The 21162-nt window shown below is 44.2% G+C and overlaps 1 protein-coding gene across 4 annotated transcripts in view; it reads left to right on the top strand.

Annotated features, from left to right (window-relative positions):
* The window catches only part of CSMD2 (CUB and Sushi multiple domains 2), a 533934-nt gene that overhangs the window by 435044 nt on the left and 77728 nt on the right, over window positions 1-21162 (top strand). For all 4 annotated transcript variants that reach the window (XM_078379919.1, XM_078379918.1, XM_020800093.3 and 1 more), the window contains 10 exons: window positions 1468-1581; window positions 2073-2168; window positions 4511-4714; window positions 6681-6805; window positions 10667-10763; window positions 13055-13159; window positions 14039-14157; window positions 15257-15326; window positions 16551-16667; window positions 18623-18832. In XM_078379919.1, the coding sequence (XP_078236045.1) occupies window positions 1468-1581; window positions 2073-2168; window positions 4511-4714; window positions 6681-6805; window positions 10667-10763; window positions 13055-13159; window positions 14039-14157; window positions 15257-15326; window positions 16551-16667; window positions 18623-18832 (1257 nt within the window). The remainder of the gene's footprint in view (window positions 1-1467; window positions 1582-2072; window positions 2169-4510; window positions 4715-6680; window positions 6806-10666; window positions 10764-13054; window positions 13160-14038; window positions 14158-15256; window positions 15327-16550; window positions 16668-18622; window positions 18833-21162) is intronic.

Raw genomic sequence — 21162 nt, forward strand, 5'->3', positions numbered from 1 at the left:
TTTTTAGATGACATTTCTCCAGTTCTTCTATGTCACCATGCTGGCTGAGAGGAGAGGATTCTGAAAGTTGTAGTTTAAAAAAGTAACTTTTCCCAAGCTCAGGGCTTAGGAGGCAGGGGAGATGAGCTCCCTGCAAATATCTACACAACTGCTGATCTTGCAATGTCTATGACTGTTGCCACCAGCATTACCATTGAAACGTGCTAGCAAGGGGCAACCTGGGAGCTTGAGGCTCTGATCAGCGGCGTTTACAAGCTGCAAATAACAAATCTTGCAAGCAAAAACAAGTGGCGACAACAACAAGAATTTGAGCCTCGGGGCTTCAAGGCAGAAAGTGGCTGTTATGCTTTGGAGGGAAAAACATACATATACATAAATAACCCAAAACCTTGAGAAGCCAGCTATTTATTTATTCATTTATTTTTCTGCCCTAATGATCTCTCTGTTACTTCTTTTTCCATTTCCATTTAGGGAGGAAAGAGGGTGGGGATTCTGCTTGTCACCCGGGCATATTTACAATGAAAGCAATAATTTTAGGGAAGGAGGAGGGAAAAATAAAATGTCAAACACAGCTTCAGGGCTCCGTTCAAGCAAGCACTGCCTCTGTGCAAGCCACATTGAATTCCAGCAGGGTTTCTGACCTCCTCCTTTGGATTTTTAGTTGTAGGCGGAACGCCTGTAGTTCTCTCCAGGCTGCCTTTTGGAGGTGGCCAATACTCATATTCTTAAATATCGCTTCTCTGGTGTGTTAGCTGCTGGCCAAGTAGGGTTAGCAAGCTACTTTGAACAACATAGCTAATTAGTTACATGTATGGTGGGACGTGGTGGCTAAACCGCAGAAGCCTGTGCTGCAGGGTCAGAAGACCAGCAGTCGTAAGATTGAATCCACGCGACGGAGTGAGCGCCCGTTGCTTGTCCCAGCTCCCGCCAACCTAGCGGTTCGAAAGCATGCAAATGCCAGTAGATAAATAGGGACCACCTTGGTGGGAAGGTAAACAGCGTTCCGTATCTAAGTCGCACTGGCCATGTGACCACGAAATATTGCCTTCGGACAAAACGCTGGCTCTATATGGCTTGGAAACGGGGATGAGCACCACCCCCTAGAGTCGAACACGACTGGACAAAAATTGTCAAGGGGAACCTTTACCTTTACCTTATTTTTTCGAGCATGTAGTTGTTCTGGTAACATTTTTAATAGGATTTCTTTATACTCCTTGGCAACCTTTATGCTTCCACTTCTGAAGAATAACCAATATAGTTATTTCAAGTTATTTTCTAAACAGAGTGTCTGAATAGCTCAACCCATTCTAAAATGAGAAGGAATATAGTCCAGTGTCCATTACCCCCTGCAAAGTCCTACTGTTTTGCACATGGATCTTGAATTATATTTGAAGGAATTATGATAAATGTGTGTCTTTGCAACCTCATCTAATTATACCCTCCTTCTTTGATACGTGTCACTGACAGTGGTATTTGGTCAGTTCGCCTTCTTCCAGACAGCTCTCCATGACATCATTGAAGTGCATGATGGCCCCAACCAACACTCCCGTCTCCTCAGCTCCCTTTCCGGGTCTCACACTGGTAAGGATGCATCTCCCGTCTTACTCTGTTTCCAGAGATGTAAAGTTTTCCAGAGCTCAAGCATGACCAGATGCACATAGAATCTAGACCTCTAAAACAATGATTCCCAGCCTTGGGTCCCCAGATGTTCTTGGACTAAAACTCCCAGAAGCCTTCACCACTGGCTGTGTCGCCCAGGATTTCTGGGAGTTCTAGTCCAACCACATCTGGGGACCCAAAGTTGGGAACCAGTGCTATAGAAGGAGTGTGTGAATATCTGGTAGGGCTTCCCATTCATTCCTTCTTGAATGTCACCTCCTTTCCCAGATGGGTGCCTGACAACTATGATGAGTGCACACCTGGCAGTCTTAGAATGTGTTGCACAACAACTTCTGGATCTCTTCTAGACTTATTCCCCCTTTTCTTTAGAAAGTACATTAAATATATGCATTTCTTAATTTTTGTGGTTTGCTCTCATGGGGTTGCTCTCATTAGCTTTTCTCCCACCCTAGGTGAATCCTTGCCTCTGGCCACCACCAACCAAATATTGATCAAGTTCAGTGCAAAAGGTCAAGCCACTGCCAAAGGTTTCCATTTTGTCTATCAAGGTAGGTAGAAAGCCTAGTAGTTCATGATAGGCTAATTGAATTAGAAGCATGTGCTGTGTCACTGGGGAGTTGATAGATCATGGCTACTAGAAAGACTTGAAAAGATCATGGCCTAACATTTCTGCATTAGTTTGCTATGAATTTACAATTAAACCCAGAGCTCCTTTGGGCTCAGCACTAGAAAACTGGTGCATTTACCTCAGTTTCTCTTGCTGTACCAGTTTCATCCCTCGCCCGGTGCTACACAATCAAGTAGATATTCATCAAAATCTCTAGCAGCAAACTCTGCTGGTGAGTGTCAACCGTGATGTGGTCAATACAGAGCTACTAAGAAATCAGAGAGAGAGAGAGAGAGAAAATTCCTAGATATTCATGAAAACCTAAAAGATACCCCCAAGAAGCCCAAACAAACAAAAAGCAACAAGAAAACCAAGTTTCCTTACTCATCTCTACTCTAAACAATCACAAAAGATTATGAATGCTAGCTTCGATTTCAAGCAGTGGTTCCCAACCTTGGGTCCCCAGATGTTCTTGGCCTAAAACTCATAGAAACCTTTATTATTAGCTGTGCTGGCCAGGATTTCTGGTAGTCCAAGAATATCTAGGGACCCAAGGTCGGGAACCACTGGTCTATAGCCACAGGATATTGTGGTGGTGGAGAGAGTGATAGAGTATGTTAGAAGACCGCATGGCCTTGGGAGTGAAAGAATACTTGCTGCATGTCTTGTTTTCATTCATCCATCTTAACTAGACATGATTAGGAACCTTGATATGGACTTACAAAGCTCTTTGAGATTCCTCACAGTACCAAAGACTCGAACTCTGTACTTGGACTCAAAGACTTAACAACATCACTGGTCCAAACTAGCCATCAAGGTGGACTGAGATGAAAAAAAAGAATGGGGCTTTATTTGTGCTTCGGGAAGTCAAATGCTGAGAGAGGGCTGTTTGTGTCGTTACACCTCTCCGAGAGGCAATCAGCCGTGATTGTGCAGCTGGGGTGGGGAGGGGGGGGGTTGCAATTAACACTTCAGAGGGAAAGAAGCAATCTTTATTTGACTTCATCAAAGTCTTTGATTCAGTTAAATCATTAACAATTGCTATCAAAATCCCCTCATAATTAGGGAGAGAATCGATGGAAAGGTTCTCTGATTAGGGGGAAAACACATCAGACAGAATCAGGGTCTTGCCTTCCTGCGGCGGCTCAAACTTGCGAGGAAGCCAAAGCTCTCCAGGTTTCCCCAGGGGCCATCTGAAATTACAAAGCCCTCACGGTGAAGAAACATCTGATGGCTTTGTCTCCTTTCCCTACTGGGATAAATCATACACACCAGAATTGTCGTTAATTAGAGGCTGCCAATTAAGCCTTTGAAAAACACCGCAGGGATTTTTATTTTTCCTCCCTTAAAGAGTAAAATAATCAGGAGGATCTAAAAGCTGTGTTTTGACTGGTAAATGGGAGGTATCTACGCTGAAGGCCGGAAAGGCACTCTGCGCGGGCAAAGAGGCAAAATGGCTCTCCGTCCCCTCCGTGGCTCCACTTGACGTGTCTGCTTAAGTTCAAAGACTGGAAGCCTTCCTGTACCACCGTTGTTGTGGGGAGGGCTGTGCAGCCATAGATGAAGCAATCAACGAAGCCTGCCTTGCTTGGCCAGTGAACAGAGGACTATATAAAAGATGCAGGATACAGGACGAAGCTAAAGATCTAACAAACGACCAGCATGCCGTTCCTGCAAAGGCCATGCCAATGCCTAAGGGAGACGGATCCGTGGAATAGAAATGCAGCATCGTGCTCCATCTCCCATTCCCCCACAGCTGATGTACTTTAATGAGGTTACACCTTGGTTCCCCCCCCCCCCGGTCTGGTTTGGAGCCAATCAGAGCATATCCCTGCTCTGTCCAGCGCCATTTGCACTCATCCAGTTGGGGCCTGGGAAAAAAAGTCCATTGGTAAGGCTTCTGTCGGTTTTCATTGGGAAACCAAAATGGCGATAACTTTTTTTTGCAGTGGGGTATGTGATGACCTGGAGACATGATAAAACCTGAAAAGGAGAGCAAAGCTGCCCAGTAGCAAACAGCCAACTCCAGGGCTTTGTATATTGTCTAGCTAACATTTGCTTTATGTTTTGGAAGAAGTTGTGAAAGATGAAAGGGAGCATAACCTCATGTACTTGACACTCTTTTGAACTGTGTCCTCTGCACTGGGTTTCCTACATGCAGGGAAATCTTGCACTAGCATCCGACAACTCAAATTTACCATACACGATTCTTGCATTACGATGTTGTTTGTCTGAGCCTGGTGCTCTGTTCTGTAACCATTTCCCCTATGATGTCTTCTGAAGCTGTTCCACGAACCAGTGCCACACAATGCAGCTCCGTCCCTGAACCCCGCTATGGGAGGCGGATAGGCAGTGATTTCTCCGTGGGGGCTGTCATCCGGTTTGAGTGCAGCGCTGGCTACGCCCTCCAGGGATCACGCAGCATCGAGTGCCTGACGATGCCCGGAGCCCTAGCTCAGTGGAATTCTTCTGTGCCTACCTGTGTTGGTATGTATTGATGGAGGTTGGTCTTGGTTGTCAATGGCTAAGCTTGAATCCAGCCATGTCAAGATACCTGCCAAATTGGACGTTCAGTTAGAATGCCCAGTTCAGCAGGTATCTGATCTCTTAACACCAGTCAGGTCAGTCTGTCTCAACACAAAAGAGACTTGAACAAAAATGATTCCCAGCTTGCAGTACAAGAATTAGGTAAGAGGTATCTCTTTTTTTTCATTGGGGTCTCAGTAATTCATGCAAAATGAATCAGAGAAAAACCAGCGATTGTTTAAAAAAAAGATACAACTAATCCATCCAATGCTTCTACTCCTTAGAAGCCCAGGAAACAAAGGAGCAGGTATCATAACCTTGCATCACTTGTATTATTTGTGCAAAAATAATCCCTGAAAATGTCAGGCCTGTCATTCATGCTGACAAAAACCCTCATCTTTTTAAAATTACATTTGTATTAGTTATATAACAATGCACAACAATAAACACAGCAAAACAGAGCAAAACAAGTGGATGTTCAATCACAGAGGCATTAGACTTCCTTGATTCTAAAATTTTAACAGACCATAAATTTGGTGACTTTAGAGGTATTAGACAGGAATGGGAAAAAGACTTCAGACAGAGAATAAAGAGTCATGTAGTCAACATTTATATTCTTGTAGGTGCAGATGAATAAGTGAAGTACGTGTTGGCATCCGCAATGAAAACACGCCTTTGTAGTTAAATTAGGAAGAGACAAGTTGGACTGCCTGATCAGAGCAGGGGTCCACAGAAAGCTGCTGCTAATTGTATCAATGACCAAAACTGTGTGATCGGAAAGATACCCCAGATGGGAATGGTGGGATGGATATTTTGGGGCGGAAGGAGATAGCCATGATCCTCTGTGACAGTCTTGTGGCACCATGCTTATACCCCCTAGCCTAGAGGGCTACAGCCCACTTCATCAGGTATATTTGAAGAGGCAAAACTGCCGTCAATAAATGTGTCTGCCAATAAAGTCTTAAGGCACCTTGTACAACTGTAAAGGCTAGTCACGTAGCTCTGGTTTGGGGTACATTTATGGGATTGTTTAAATAACCGCGAAATCCACCTTCCTGAACATGCTGTGTATGTGAATGTTTGTGCAGATTTAGGTGTGTACATAAATAAAGCACAGAGCCACAGGTTTGTAGCCCCTGTGGTTGCAAAGATCGGTTTATAAATCTATCAACAATGTCTGTTGAACTCTCAGCAGATGGCAGGTGGGCTTAAAAATATATCCGGTCATTTCATTGTCCTGTATGGTCCTTAGCCCTCCCCCAAGACCAGCAGAAACAGAGCAGCTTCAGGGGACAAAGGTACTGCTGAATCAATTATGCAGATGTAGAAAATGGCATAATTTAATCTGATTTACATGGTATTCCGTTTTTTGTTTTTGTTTTTTTAATATGGATGTTGTATTACTTGGCTGCAGGATTTTAATTTAATTCATGGTTTTGAGTGGATTTGTTTGCTTGGCTGACTTTTGGTCAAAGTGCAAACAGCTTTGGGAATAGGAAGTCCAAAATGGCAGAGTAATGATTTGCAGTTTTTAAACACGCAGACAAACAACACAAATATTAGCACTGGATTGAGACAGGGAAGAGGGTATGAAGTCCACAGCACAAACAGCATAATATTTTTTAGGTAAAAGAGAAGAGAGTCAACTGTGGATCTTGACATAGGTTCATGGACATTCTTTCAGATATGTATCCTATTGAATAATCATTAGCTTCCAAGGGTAGACAGTGTCGTCTTACATACATGTGCGCACGGGGGGGGGGGGGAGAACTGTCCATGTCCCTTATCCTTACTATGTAAATATCAATGGGATGTCCGAAAAGGCAATTTTTCCAACCTTCTGGGTAGCCTCCTGCTAGCAATAAGCCAAGAAGGGTATCAACCTTTTATTGCAACTCATCCGTCAGAGTCTGCTTGCCTCTTTCAGTGCCCTGCGGTGGGAATTTAACGGAGCGCAAAGGCACGATTTTATCCCCCGGATTCCCCGAGCCCTACTTGAACAGTCTCAACTGTGTGTGGAAAATAACCGTCCCTGAAGGAGCAGGGATTCAGGTAAAGCATTCAAAGAGTATCCTTTTCTCTCTTATTTTTTTCCTTTCCTTTTCGTTAACCTTTGACCAGCTGAATTAATGGGTCTAGGCTGTAAAAACCTAGAAAGCTCAGTCCTGAATCTTGACAGGTCAGATCTCTGACCTGTATTAAAAACGTCAGTAGCATCTAGATTTTGGGAACTGTGATTCTTTGTGGAGAAAGGCAGCATGTTAGCATCTGGCATCCAGGTTCTTCTGCTTCAGCCTGCTGGATAGTTGAGTGGCTTGCAGAGGCCAGAGGTTGAATGAAACATTTGTTTTCTCTGGCACATTCGGGTATCATGGGAGTTGTAGTTTTAAACAAAACGTAATTGTTTTCTGAACTCCATCTCAGACTAAATTAGTTGGAAGTAAGAAGTAGTTTAGCAAATTACTCTTACGAAGCATGACTTTAAGGAGGCACAGAAGCTCTTTCTGTTTCACAACTTTCCAACCTACGGGTCACAGGATTCAGGGGTGTAAGGCTCACTATAACCCGGGCCCCGATGATGTTGGGGGGCAACGTAGAATTGTTCAGCCCTAAAATGTTCACGAAACTCATTGCCAAAGCATGTTGTTGTTGTTGTTGTTGTGAGGACAAAGTAATAATAATAGTTGCTCTGTTGCTCTAGGCGGGCAAAAGTGAGAGGGAAACAATTAGCATTGTAAGTAAACCTTTTTGCAGCTCGCAGGCTGACAACCAGCGGATGTTCCTTTGGCGGTGACGTTAATTAACAGATCTGTTTTGTTTGAGGTATTTTTTTTCTTTTGTTTTGTTTGTCTTTGAATGCAAAAATAAGGGCTAATTTTGCCCTAGATTTCTTGCAATTAATATGCATTATTATTGGTAACTCCCACAGGAAAACGGAAGTTTGTGTGTGTGTGTGTGTGTGTGTGTGTGTGTGTGTAAAGTGGGGGAGGGGAGAGAGAAAATGCTCACTTTAGCTGAACAAGACTGCTAAACTGTTGTGGTGCTGCTGAACGTTTCGCACTTGCGATTTCAAGGCGATAATTCATTCATTCAGTTAAGCGGTGGTGGGAAGAGAGAACCACAGGGAAAAAGAGAGAAAATCAGGCTATGATGAAGACATGTCTTCTTTGAGAGCATTCCCAGCTGCTAATGAGTCTGTGGCTCTTTTGTGGAGATGTGTGCTCAAGGAAGAGAGAGAGAAAGTAGCAAAGATGTGTAAAGAAAATGCATTTTCATTCAAAAAAAATACAATCCTATTCTTCTGCCCTTCCTCCTCTTCATCCAATTAGTTCTTCAACTTTCTTCCAGAGAACCTGGCCTCCCATCAGAAGCTTATTGTTTTCTTTGTTTCCTCTCCTCTTTAACTCGCTTCCTCCGAGGATGGTGGCTCCGATCTCCGTGGGGTGGTGGTCTGATCCAGGGTTTAAAGAACTATTGGAGGAGCTGAACCCTACCCCTCACCGAGGTTCGGAATTTACAATGCCTCCTTTAAAGTCCAGACCAGGGGTTTAAACTCAATTTACCTGGGGGCCGCTAGAGGCAGAGTCTGGGTGAGGCTGGGCTGCATCATATTTTCCGCCAAGCGGAGCAAGAGCCCGAGGAAGCCGCCCAGGAGTTTCCTTAGCTGACAGACAGGCAGGGTGGCTTGCAGGCTGCAGTTCTGGATGGAGGGTGCAAGAGGTGCTGTCTTGGGAGAGAGCCGGCGAGCGAGGCAAGGCTTTTTTTTAAACTCTTGACAGCAGAGGATGTGTGGGCGCTTTGGGGGGGCAGGCAAGGCGAGGGCCACAAACTATCATCTGGGGGGCCGCAAATGGCCCCCGGGCCACATGTTTGAGATCCCTGGTCCAGACTGAACCTGGAGGGTGGTTTTTACAGCCACACTGACTTCAGAGCCACCAAACTCCACAGCCTTACCCAACCTTTGTGACACCCCAGTGCCCGTGGCCATCGTAGGAGGGAAAGGCTCAGGAATCCATGGGGAGCCGAGCTGGGGAGGAGCAATAGATATGTGCGCACACACAAACACCCAGTGGCATGCTCGCTCACACAAACATACAGGCAGCTGAACATTTGTGCAGACAGAAAGAAAGAAGCCTTCTGCTTTTGGTAAGGAGACAAAGAGAGAGGCAAGGCTGATGGGATTGTACTACATAATGGACAGGCTGTTCCTTGGCCCTCAAATACAGGGGATGGTGCAGCTGTATCACAAGATGCCCCCCTGTTGTATCTGTGAAGGCTATCTGGATAATTCTTGGATTATTGACATTGGAACCCCCACCCTCCGCCACCCATGAGAGCAGCCAGCGAGCTCCAGGGCTGAAGGTCAGGTTGCTTTCTCTCCAAGATCTTGCTACTCTTTCTCAGTAGGTACTCCCTGAGGCAGCCGTCTCAACCTGCCAAAGGGTAGGACCGGCTCCAAGTCCTTTACATTGAAGGGATGCTCAGAAAATGCATCTCAGTCCTGGATTTGGGTCCAGGTCCAGCATTCAGCCCTACCTTTAGACATCGCTGAACTCCCGTTTTGTAGCACAGGTAAAGGTTAAACAATGCCCCAGATGAGAGGAGATGATGGGAAGGAATGCATCCTTGGGAGCAGAATAGAGCCCAGCATCAGGCTGAGGAGGATTTTATGTAATCAGTGCCTTCGCTAGTGCTTCTAATATGAATTATTCATTCCAGAGGCCGTTCTTCCCTGGGTGAATTAATTTATATCCCTGGCAGTAAATACATGCTGATCCCTCCTGAAATCTCGCACATCGGCGGAGAATTAGAACCTGAGAATGTTTATATCTTTTCAGAAAGGAGGAGCAAGGGGGAAATGGAGCATGACTCTTACTTCTGTAATTCGGAAAATCATTACTGGGGGATAATTAGGCAGGGGCCAGAGCAATCGGTAAAGGCTTTGCATGGGGGTCATTAGCATTTTTTGCGAGACAGACTCTAAAGGCTTTGTCTTTTGTCGTTTCCTCTTTTTTTTTCCTTTAAAGTTCCTGTGAAGTTGTTATTTAGGATAAACTGGGGAGGAAAACAAGTCAGAATGCCAGAAATAATGGTTTATGATCTGACACACACCTTTTGCTTCCGCTTCATTCAGCGGAGGAGGAGAAATGTTGCACTGCTATAGAATGTTATCCAAATATCTCCAGTTTCTAAGATCCGGTGATGCTAACCAAGGGCCTGTCTGTACAGCCATCAGAATTAAACGGACTTCCTATGCCTTGGTAGGTAGAGGGATGTGTGTCAAACCAACCCCTGACCAAAAAGCAGAAGCTAGAAAATGGATTTTGCATTTTAAAAGTTTCTACTCTCTTTTTCTTTTGAGAAAAGGCACACATACATACACAGACACAGGTAGCAACCACAGACGTTCTGGCTGTTTGTTAAAGAAGATGAGAAGAATCCATCCAGTGCTTCAGATGTTAAAGCAGCTGTCATTCTAAGTGCACAATTCAATTGAATTGTATTAGTTTTGACCCCAAAAATAGGCTATGTTCACACAAAAGGAGACATTTTGTGGCCAAAAATAATGGCAATTTTGTGCCAAACATCTTTCTCACCAATGTCAGAACTCAGTCACGAGTGGCCAAAAAAGTTAACCACAGGAGATGTTTGCAGTTCTTCATGCTCACATGTAAGGACAGAACAATCAATGGCATGCATCCCAACTCTTTAATACGTAACAGATTCCTGAATGGATTGATAGACACGGATTCTTCCAAAATGGAATATAAAAAACAACGTGGGAACGTTCCCTGAGGGCAGAGTGTTTGACTCTCTGGTTTTAAATATTCTGGATACACTGCAAGTGGGTGACGTTTTTTGTATTGTTGTTGATTTCTATTCATTTTGTCTTCTTCTTGCCTCCTTTCTCAGATTCAAGTGATCAGTTTTGTCACAGAGCAGAACTGGGATTCACTAGAAGTGTTTGATGGTGGGGATAACACAGCCACCATGCTGGGCAGCTTCTCAGGTGAATGTTGGGGCCGGTGTGGAAAGAGGTAGAGGTTTGTGCTTATGGCAGACGGAGGACAGAAAGCCTCGGCATTTGGTGGTGGGAGAAAGGGGTGCAAGAATCTAAGGGTCAAAGTAGATGGAAGGGTGTAAGCATTTTTTTAAAAAAGGGATTTGTGGTGTGGTACAAGGTGTTCACCATCATGTGTTATATCTTTCACCTCTGTATCTTGCATTTAGTCTGCTTTATTTTGTGATTGGCCAATGGAAGGTAAACACAGACTCAATTTGCAAGTCTGAATCTTGAAGCATATTTCTCTTAGGAGTTTCCGTTACACAAAGGAAAACAGGTGACTCAGAAGCAGCAAACATCCTTTTTAAAACCCCTTGGACCCTCAAATAGGCTCAGCTGATCTCCTTGGGGCCAGGAAGAAACTGAGTTAGGGTCTCACTTCTCCTCTCGTTAGCATCTACCCAGTTAAACTGGAGAAAGCAATGAAGAAATGGTTGTGTATGGAAGAAAAAAGGTTGAGTTGATCCATCGTCATTCCCAGCATCTTATCATATCTAAATATGAACTGGAATACTTCTTGCTAGCAAAATCTTCAGATGTTCAAAACTTTCAGTGTTGTTCGAGAAAAATAAAATGTTCAAGGAAAAGATATATAAGTAAAAAAAAGTGGGCGGGCAAAATTTGTGTATTTATTAGAATGCCATTTTAAAATGCATGTTTGCCCCCCCAAAAAAACCCAAAAAATGTACATAAAATGTACACAATTAACCAGGATTACAATTTATTTATATATTTTAAGTCCATAAAACCCTACAGATTTTCATGAAGACCAAATAAAAATCACACTCCACTACGGAAATGAGACAGAATGAACTTAAAAGAGCAACGTTGAGCCATCTGATTCATTTTTTTCACTTCTCTGTGTCTCTCCCTCCCTCTTCCCGCTCTCTTTGAGCGGACAGGTGAGAGGAGGATGAGAGAGAGAGAGAGAGAGAGAGAGAGAGAGAGAGAGAGTGCACAGATACTATATGGCTAGGAAGAAAACAGTCGTTTTGAAGTACCTGCAACATTGATCTGGCAGTAGGTGTATTCTAAATGTAGAAGTGTGGGATTGCAACATGGGATAAAAGGTTGAGCTGGTGAAAACAATGTTCAGCTAGCCAATGGGGAAACTGTAAGCTGCATCACAGAGGAGGGGAATTGGAGAAAGACACTTGCCTCTTTTTTAAAAATATTTATTTATTTTTTATTTTATTTTTTTGAGGTGAAGGTATCTTTTCAAAGTTCGGTATCTTTCAGGAAAGCTCTGTGGGCCATCTTTTCAAGGAAGTGTGTGCCCTCACTGAGCCTCCTTTCCCCCTGCTGAACCGTGCAGGTCAGGGGAAGGGCTGCCTGTTCAGACATGCAGGTACAGCTCTCCAAGGTCATGCAGGCAAGATGGGGAGGAGGCGCAAGGTAGGAACGGACAGACCACCCTCAAATCCCTTCTGGCTTAGAACACCACTAATAGGGGTTCAAAGTACTGAAGATGTTTAACGAGTCTCCTGAGTCCAACATCCTATCTGCTATATCCGGCTTTCATATACAATTTATTGCTCATGGTTTTTGACCACGGGGTGGTCCAGAGATATTAGACCACCCCCTAGTCAAAACACACGATCAATGAATGGTGATACCATAATGGAGCATGAACCCTTTGGGCAAAGACGAGCAGTAGGAACGAAGCCCTCCTTTGCCACTCCCCTCTGTGTCTTCTCTGAGCTTAACAGCAATCGTCACAATATTGGGAGACAAACTGATTTTCCCCAGAGAACAGTATGTTATAGCAAGCCATCTTTACTGCAATGCAAAATATGGAAGGGTCCTTTAGTCTTGAATGGGTGATTAAAAGCCCTTAGCTTTACAAAATACCTTCTCATCACCCGTTGACCTAGATTGATCCAGTGCCTACAGTTTTGGACTCTCCCGGGACAGTCTCGTTTGCAGGGACTCTTATGAGTGGGCTTCCAGTTTTCTTTCCCATGCCTTACATGAAGAGTAGTCGGTCCAAGTTTCCAAAACTCAACCCCTGGAGCTTGCCTCCTCTTGTGCAACTGGCAACTCTGCAGCTCTCCAGTGCCAGGCAGGAGACGGGTTGAGCCCCCTTTCCTTGTCTTGCATTTTAGTGACGGGAGACAGCCGGGGGGAACGGACACCCTCCTTCATATAATCTGCCCTGCATCTGCCCAGCGTTACAAAAAGCTGTGCTCTGGTCACATCTCTGCCTCTGATGCGCGCGTGTCTGTTTTCCCCTTTAGGAACCACAGTGCCTGCATTATTGAATAGCACCTCCAACCAGCTGTATTTGCATTTCTCCTCCGACATCAGTGTTTCTGCTGCGGGATTTCACTTGGAGTATAAAAGTAAGAATACTTCCCTGCAGTTTTATTCTTGTTCCACCAGGGTTGGGCGCACAATTGCCAGAAGCCATCAGCCCAGTCTAGATAAAGGTATAACTTGGCAACTCTCCCGAGGTTCACAACAATAAAACCTCTCCAAGCTTCGAACTCTCATGGCTGCAGCAGAGGGATTAGGGACGTTGAAGGCCATGGCTGGTGAATGCCCCCCCCGGGGATCCTTGCTCCTTTCAACCTCACCATCATGATTGGGGGGGGGGAATTGCCCCCACCAGACACCTTCTCATGTGATCCACTCAGCAACTTTGATGCCAGAGGCGTATCTGATACAAACTGTGTAAAGTCAGTATTTTATGGTACAGTTGCCGGATGCCTTATTGTTCTGATTTTAAAGCCTCAGAAGCCCTGGGTGAGTTGTTTGCATCTTTTTTAACAGTCCTTTTAACTATTCGTGCCAACGGCAGAAAATCTGCATACAACGTGGAGAAATTTTGATGATGAAAAGAAGCCTTCCTTCTCTTTCTCTCTGGAGGAATCTCATTTCTCCCCCCAACATCTGACACACGTCAGAGAGTCTTAACCAGGATGGACGTACAAGCAGCTCATGCGTGGCATATTTGCGCAATCCTTCCCTCAAATCCTCCACAATATAAATTTAATAGAAAAAAAAATCCAGCAAGAAAACCTGCATCATGATCCACTGCCCCAAAAAATGGTTGCACAGCCCTACAGCCATTCTTCCTACTTATCTGTAGGTGCATTGTGCTTAATCTGCATTGACTGAACTTTTTTAGCAAAGGAAATTGGCATCTTTTCCTTGGAGTCAGACAGCCAAACCTCTCGGGATCGCCCTGTACCCATTCACCTCTTCCTCCTTCCTTGCAGCCGTGGGCCTCTCCAGCTGCCCGGAGCCTGCTGTGCCCAGTAACGGCCTGAAGCTTGGGGAGAGATACCTGGTGAATGATGTGGTCTCCTTTCAGTGTGAACCAGGCTACGCACTCCAGGTATGCAGCATCACAGAGTCTGTGCCATGTGTCTGAATTATTCTTCAGCACAGGTTCTGGTGGGAAAGCACTGACCCACAGATATACATATGCAGAGGTGGTATGGCTCCATACATCAGCCACTGGAGGGCACAAGGCTTCAGTTACAACTCTTGTCCTGCAGGTGAGCCTGCTGTAGGCATCTTATTGCCCATAGGAGACTTAACTAGATCCAGTAGGACCACCAATGCAATCTCCCTGTGGGGGATTGGTTCCAGGTCCCCCAGCGGATACTGAAAAATGTGGAAGTATCAAACGCTATCCATTGGGTGGTATCTGGCTTCCTTTAGTGGCCAGTTCTGGTAATCATACCCTGGAAATACATTGTATATATTTCAAGGGTGGTGCTATTTAATATTTTAGGGCTGCAGATCAGTGAATCCGTGGATACTGATCACGTGGATAGGGGAAGCCTAACTGCATATATTTATTTATTGAGATCCAACATGGATTTTCTTGTGCCTTTAGAAGAGCTGCTCCCAATGGGATGATAAAGCTAATGCAGAGGAGCGGGGTGGGATGTGGAATATACAAGCATTTAAGGCATGTAAGCAATAGGGCAGAGGAATGCAACATGTGGCCCTCAGCACCCCCAAGGATTCACACATCCTGTTTTTAAATGGGGAAAATTAGCTCAGGAAACTCCCTCATGCTCCTAGAGGATGTTTGGGGCAGTTTTACTATGTTTTTCATCCTCAAATTTTATTTAAAAAAAAAATTAGCAACTAGAGGGTGTTTTTCAGTTAAACGTTACCACCAGCAATTTTTGTTAGAATTTTTTTGGGGGGAGGGCCTCCACAATCTGCCAGATTTTACAGGTCTACATGTAGCTGATTTCAGAAGAAATAAAGGCTGTGCAACCATCAATTAATTTCTTTGTGTTCATTTTTCTTACCTCTCTTTCATTTCCTTGATGGAGATGGTAAACATCGTGTCCTGTAGGAAGGACTTCTGTTTCTGCCCATTAGGTCTGTTTCCTGGTTCCTACCCTGGTTCTTTTTAGGCTCCCTGATTCTTTCTAGGTTTCCATCTTCTAACGACAAGCCTTTCTTTCCTTCAGGGACGTTCTCATATTTCCTGCATGCCAGGGACTGTTCGGCGCTGGAACTATCCTCCACCACTTTGCATAGGTAAGAGTGGTAATTTGTCCTCCCCGACCCCCCAGTTTGTTTTTCTTTTCCCTTTCCCTTTCTTGTTAAAGAAGCTGTACTGGAGACTTAACTTTGTTTGTGTGTGTGACGCTTAGAAAGGCAGACATGATCAAGCTTTGGTGAGACATTAAGGCGTCTTTGCGACACCGACTGCGCAGATTTGCTTCCCCCTCCTTTTATCCAGATGTTATCCTGCTTAAATAATTGAGGAGGAGTTCTGTTTAAGTAGACATCAAGAGGGTGGGGAGGGTGAGAAAGCAGACCAGTCAGCAGAAAAGATGCATATAATGAGTCACTAAATGGAAGAAAATCTGGGCTGCCGAGTGTCAGCGTGGATTAAAAGCACAAGCCTCTTCTATTTTAGAGTGGAGAAGTATGGGCATGCAAGGCTTCACTGAAAACAATTGCAAGTGGACAACTTAAGATGGTCATCACCATCATCTTGGAACCGCAGAGCTGGAAGGGGCTCTGTGGGTCACTGAATCCAGTCCCTGTCAAAGAGGCACAACAGGGAATCGAACTCCCAACTTCTGGCTCCACAGCCGGATGCCAAAGCCACTCAGTTCCCAGAAGGGCAAAAACAAAACAAAACTTAAAAAAGAAGGCGAAAACATTGTGGCATCTTAAAGACTAACTGCTATATCTTAATGTGAGCTTTTGTGGACATCACAGCCTCTCCCAATTTGAAGAGACCCTTGTCCAGCAGGCCGAGGCAAAGAGGCCGTCCCGGAAGCAGCAAAAGCAAGGAGCTGGACAGGGGACAGATTCTATTTGTCTTCAGTGTGGAAGGGACGGTCACTCTCGAATTGGCCTTCTCAGCCACACTAGACGCTGTTCCAAGACCTCCATACAGAGCACGTTCCCATCGTCTCTCGAGACTGAAGGGTGCCCAATCCTAATCTTGTGGACATGTCCGCTTCTTCAGACACAAGAATGGGACTACATGACAAATATTTTTTACAGTTTCAACATGGCCCCCAAACAAAACGACTTCATGTTTCCTGGGCACAAGTAGTTGCAAGTGATGGCATTTTCATAAAACTGGAGGTGCCATGGATCGAACATGGGACATCCTGCAAAGCATGCACAGTGCCACTGAATTGGAGCCCCTCCTTTGTCCTGTCTCGGGAAGGACAGGAAACAAGGTGACATGAAGGGCTCCCTTTATTCATTGACTATCTTGGGTTCTTTCTCTCATAACAGCTCAGTGTGGCGGGACTTTAGAAGAGATGGAAGGGGTCATTCTGAGCCCCGGCTTCCCAGGGAACTACCCCAGCAACAGTGACTGTACATGGAGGATATTCTTTCCCGTGGGGTTTGGTAAGAAAGCACAATCGGTTGTTCCAGTGTATCTAAAGACATCCTGTATTTTCGATGAAGATACCTGTTTACAGGTCCTGCAGCTAATTTGACTCATGAAGTACCAATTCAGGGGGTGCATTCATTGACAAATTGTTTTCCACCGACTGCACAACAAAAATCAGCCCCCCCCCCAATCTGTGTTTCTCCTCCACCATGGGGGCGGGGGAGGGTGGAGCCCAGACTGATTTTTTTTCCAACTGAAATGAATTTGCATTGGTTCAGACAGGGTGATCGCTTGTGCCAATGCAGCTAAATGGATGACTACAACATAGCTCTCCCTAGTTTCCTAGTTTAAAGTGGGAAAGAGGAAGTAAGGAGGCACTTATGAGGGTGTTAGGTGCCTCCAACTGAGCACCTTTGGTCTCAAAACCATTCATTCATTCATTCATTCATTCATTCATTCATTCACTCATTCATTTAAAGTCTTGGTGCAACTGCTGGTGTACTAGGGCACTTACGAGATCAAAAAGAGAGAGGGGAGGAAACCGGCATTCAGCCTTTACAAGACCAGCTGATGGTGCACACTCATATTTGTGAGGAAGAGGGGAGGAAATTGCTAACCAGCACTTATTTGCATCTTGTTAAGGTAGCTCTGCTATAGCCATGCCTCCTGCAAATTTGGATTGCCACAGCAGAGCTACCTTAACAAGTCTAATTGCCAATTTCCTCTTTTTTCTCTTTTCTGACTCCTGTGTGGACAGCTAAAGCAAATTCACCCTGGGAAGCCCAAGGTTTGAGTTCATAACAATCCATTCACATATTCCTGTTATGTAGTCACACCCTCAGATTGCACCTACACCTCTTGAAATGGGTCCCCAAGTGGTAAAGTAGATTGTGTCACTTCTTGTGAAGTGGAAAAGTGACTTTTTGGATTACAATTCTCAGAAACTCCCAACTAGGATGCTGTGGAATTCTCAGAATTTAGTGGAAAGAAAAACTAGAATTTCCAAGGTTTACTGGTTCAGACAGCAGTGTTGCTTGGAAGTGTTTCTGAATGTCCACTTCCTTCCCACTGGTGCTGTCTTTGGTTGAGGAGCTCTTTTCAGAGCTAAGATGAATAAATATAAATTATGCTATTTGATGGCCTCATGACTGGCTCATATTGTGAGTTTCAGCAGCTCATAATATCTGTTTTTATTGCAGACCGATACCCCCCTGCATATAAAAACTCATAACTGTTTGCAGTCAGTTATAATGGTCTATGTTTTAATTGATTTTCTCCTGCACAGTTATCAGCCAGTAGCTGCCCCAGATACTTTGCTGATAAATTCATGTCTTTAACACCTTAATCCAACTTTCCCCAATAGGGTCCCCACCAGATACATTGCATCATCCATGTTCAATAGGGATGATGGAAATTGTAGTCCAACATACCTAGAAGGTGCTAGGATGGGGAAGAGCACCTTAATTATCCTCAGAAATTATCATTATTTCCTAAGATCTTAAAATGATCTGGTTGTTTTACACTGAAATTTACAAATCTGTCTTTTTTTGTTTGCTTAATGACGTGTATTTCGCCCAACACAGTTGCCTGCAGTGGGGTATAAAGCACCTTACACGGCTTATCTGTGTTTTTAAAAAAGGAGATACTGCTAAAAATACAATGTTATAATTTTCAAACTCAAGTCAATATATCGTCATGTTAGAATAATTAAAACATCTTAAGCAATGTAAAAGGATGTTATTTAAAAGGTGTTTAAGAAATTGAAATGAAGCCAAGGGGGGGGGAGGGAAATCACAAACTCAGAGAATCTATTTGTTGTTGTTGGCCATGCCATCTGTCAATGTGGAAACTGTAGGAGAAAAAGTTATTAATGCAACTTCTCAGTTCAATTTAGGGATCACTCTCCTCTTGTTAATCACCTTTCTGTTTTCCATTCTGGATCACGTTAGTGCATTTCCTCTGCCTGCAGGTGCTCACATCCAGTTCCTGAACTTCTCCACCGAGCCCAACCACGATTTTGTGGAAATCCGCAACGGGCCCTACGATACCAGCAACATCATCAGCCGCTTCAGTGGGTCCGACATTCCGGGTTCCCTTCTGTCCACATCTCACGAAACCACGATCTACTTCCACAGCGATCACTCCCAGAACAAGCCTGGCTTTAAGGTGGAATATCAAGGTAAAGAAAGAGCAGGAACCCGGGTGTGTGGAGCCCCCAGCGAGACCATCATGCTGCCTCTGGGACCTTGTGGGAAGAGTGCTGAAAGCGAGAGACGCTTCTCTCCTTTTGAAGCAACACCTTGAGCGTTTAATCCAAATAGCTGTGAAGGGCTTACCCAAGAACCTTGCTTAATCTTAAGAGCCAGGGACCATTCACTGTGCCGGTGCAGATAACTTAATTCACAAAGTGCATTCCTAGAGGGCCTACATGCTCAACCTGACCTGAATTTCTTAGGCACTTTAAGCTCTCCGTCTCATTGCATCTGAGGAATTCCTTGGCTGGAAAGGTATTTTGTTATGCATTTGCCTTCACCCCCCACCCCACTCCCCAGCTATTCTCCTTCTGCTTATCAGTGAAAGCAGCAAAAGCTTGGGTATCTCTCTGCAAGTTATTAGGATTGTGGTTTGTTTATACCTCTTGGTATAACCATTGACTTGGTGGGCACCAAATGGTGTAACCAAAGATGGGGGGGGGGGAAGCAAACTAGACTGATCTAAATGTTGAAGGTGAGGAGGGGAAGAAAAGAAGGGAGGGTCTGACCAGGCAAAAGCCAGGCAAACATGAGCCAATGGATTTATACTTCCAAAGGCAACAGCAGGAATCCCTTTCAGCCTGAGAACAAAATTCAATTTCAGAGAAATTTTGCAGGCTGAATGCCACCGGTGGTGGGCAATGCCAAGGGCAGAATTTAAAAACAAATTAAGCAGTATCTTTTATCTTAAGACTTTTAGTGCCTCTAACTCAGCATAAAAGAAAGGCATGTCAGCTTCTTTGAATAGGGAAAAATACTGTGTAAAAGCTGGGACACCACCAAAGGGATGTGACATGAGAAGGATCATAGAATCACGGAGTTGGAAGGGGCTCCTAAGGTCATTGAGCTCAATCCCCTGCTCAATGCAAGAAGCCAAATCAAATCAGGTCTGATAGATGGTGGTCCATTTTTCTCTTGAATCCCTCCAGTATTGGAATGCTCACCACCTCCCGAAGGAGTTGGCCCCATTGCAGGAGGTGATGCCCTGGGAAAAAGCAGAGGGCTCTGTTAGAACCCCTGTTAGGACCCACATTTGACCACACAGGCAGAGGTTTTTTTGTCCTCTGGCTCAGCTTTGGTGAAGGGGTGCAACCATGGGCGTCCACAAAGGGGTGGGGACATTCAATCCTAAACTCAGTGTTCCTTTAAATGCATGCAGGATTGACCCCCTAAAGGAAACCACAGGCTTCAGTTTACAAGAGCTGAGAGGGATTGTTGAGAAGTTGACATTTCGGAGATGTCTCATTCATAGGGTTGTTGTAAGTTGGAGGGGACTTGACAGCACATAAGAGCAATGACAAAAAACAACTACAGTCAGATGAGCAATCTATAGGTATCATTACCTGTACTTTTGGGTCAGGCTGATGATCAATCATATGGCCCTGGAAGGGTGTCCCCTTGACTTGACTTGACTTGACTTGACTTGACTTACTTACTTACTTACTTACTTACTTACTTACTTACTTACTTACTTACTTACTTACTTACTTACTTACTTACTTACTTACTTGCTTACTTGCTTGCTTACTTGCTTGCTTACTTACTTACTTACTTGCTTACTTACTTACTGGCTTACTTACTTACTTACTTACTTACTTACTTGCTTGCTTACTTACTTACTTACTTACTTACTTACTTACTTACTTACTTACTTACTTACTTACTTACTTACTTACTTACTTACTTACTTACTTACTTACTTACTTACTTACAAACATTTTTGCCTTTTCCTTCTCCTTCTCCTCAAGAGGTTGCGAGGCAGCTTACAATATTAAAACAAACAGTATACAATGCTAGAAAATAATACGTTGTTCCAGTATTTAAAAACAATGAAACAAATAAAAGATTAAAACTAGTAGGAAAAAAAGTTCTACAAACACATTTTTAAAAATAACAAAAATAGAACAGTCCCATTTTGGGGACACAATTCTTCATTTTGAGTTTGAAATTCTCAGTGAAGCAGGGCTCGGAGGAACGCTGAGGGCCTCACTGAAGTCCTTCCTGAGATGCGACCGTGCCCGTGGTCCGGACAGAATCCCAGACTGGCATAGATATTCTGCAAGGTAGTTCCAGGCAGACAGAAGGGCTCTTGTTTGCCCTTTTTCTAAACACAATGTTTTTCTGCACAGCCTCACAAACATACCACAGCAGTTGTCAAATATTTATTTACTAGTTCATTGTACGAATCACTGCATAGCCGAATATGTCAGACAACAATCCTGTCTGGCAACATGTATGATTACCAAATAAAACACCA

The sequence above is a fragment of the Pogona vitticeps genome, chromosome 9, assembly GCF_051106095.1.
Source record: "Pogona vitticeps strain Pit_001003342236 chromosome 9, PviZW2.1, whole genome shotgun sequence".
Lineage (NCBI taxonomy): Eukaryota > Metazoa > Chordata > Lepidosauria > Squamata > Agamidae > Pogona > Pogona vitticeps.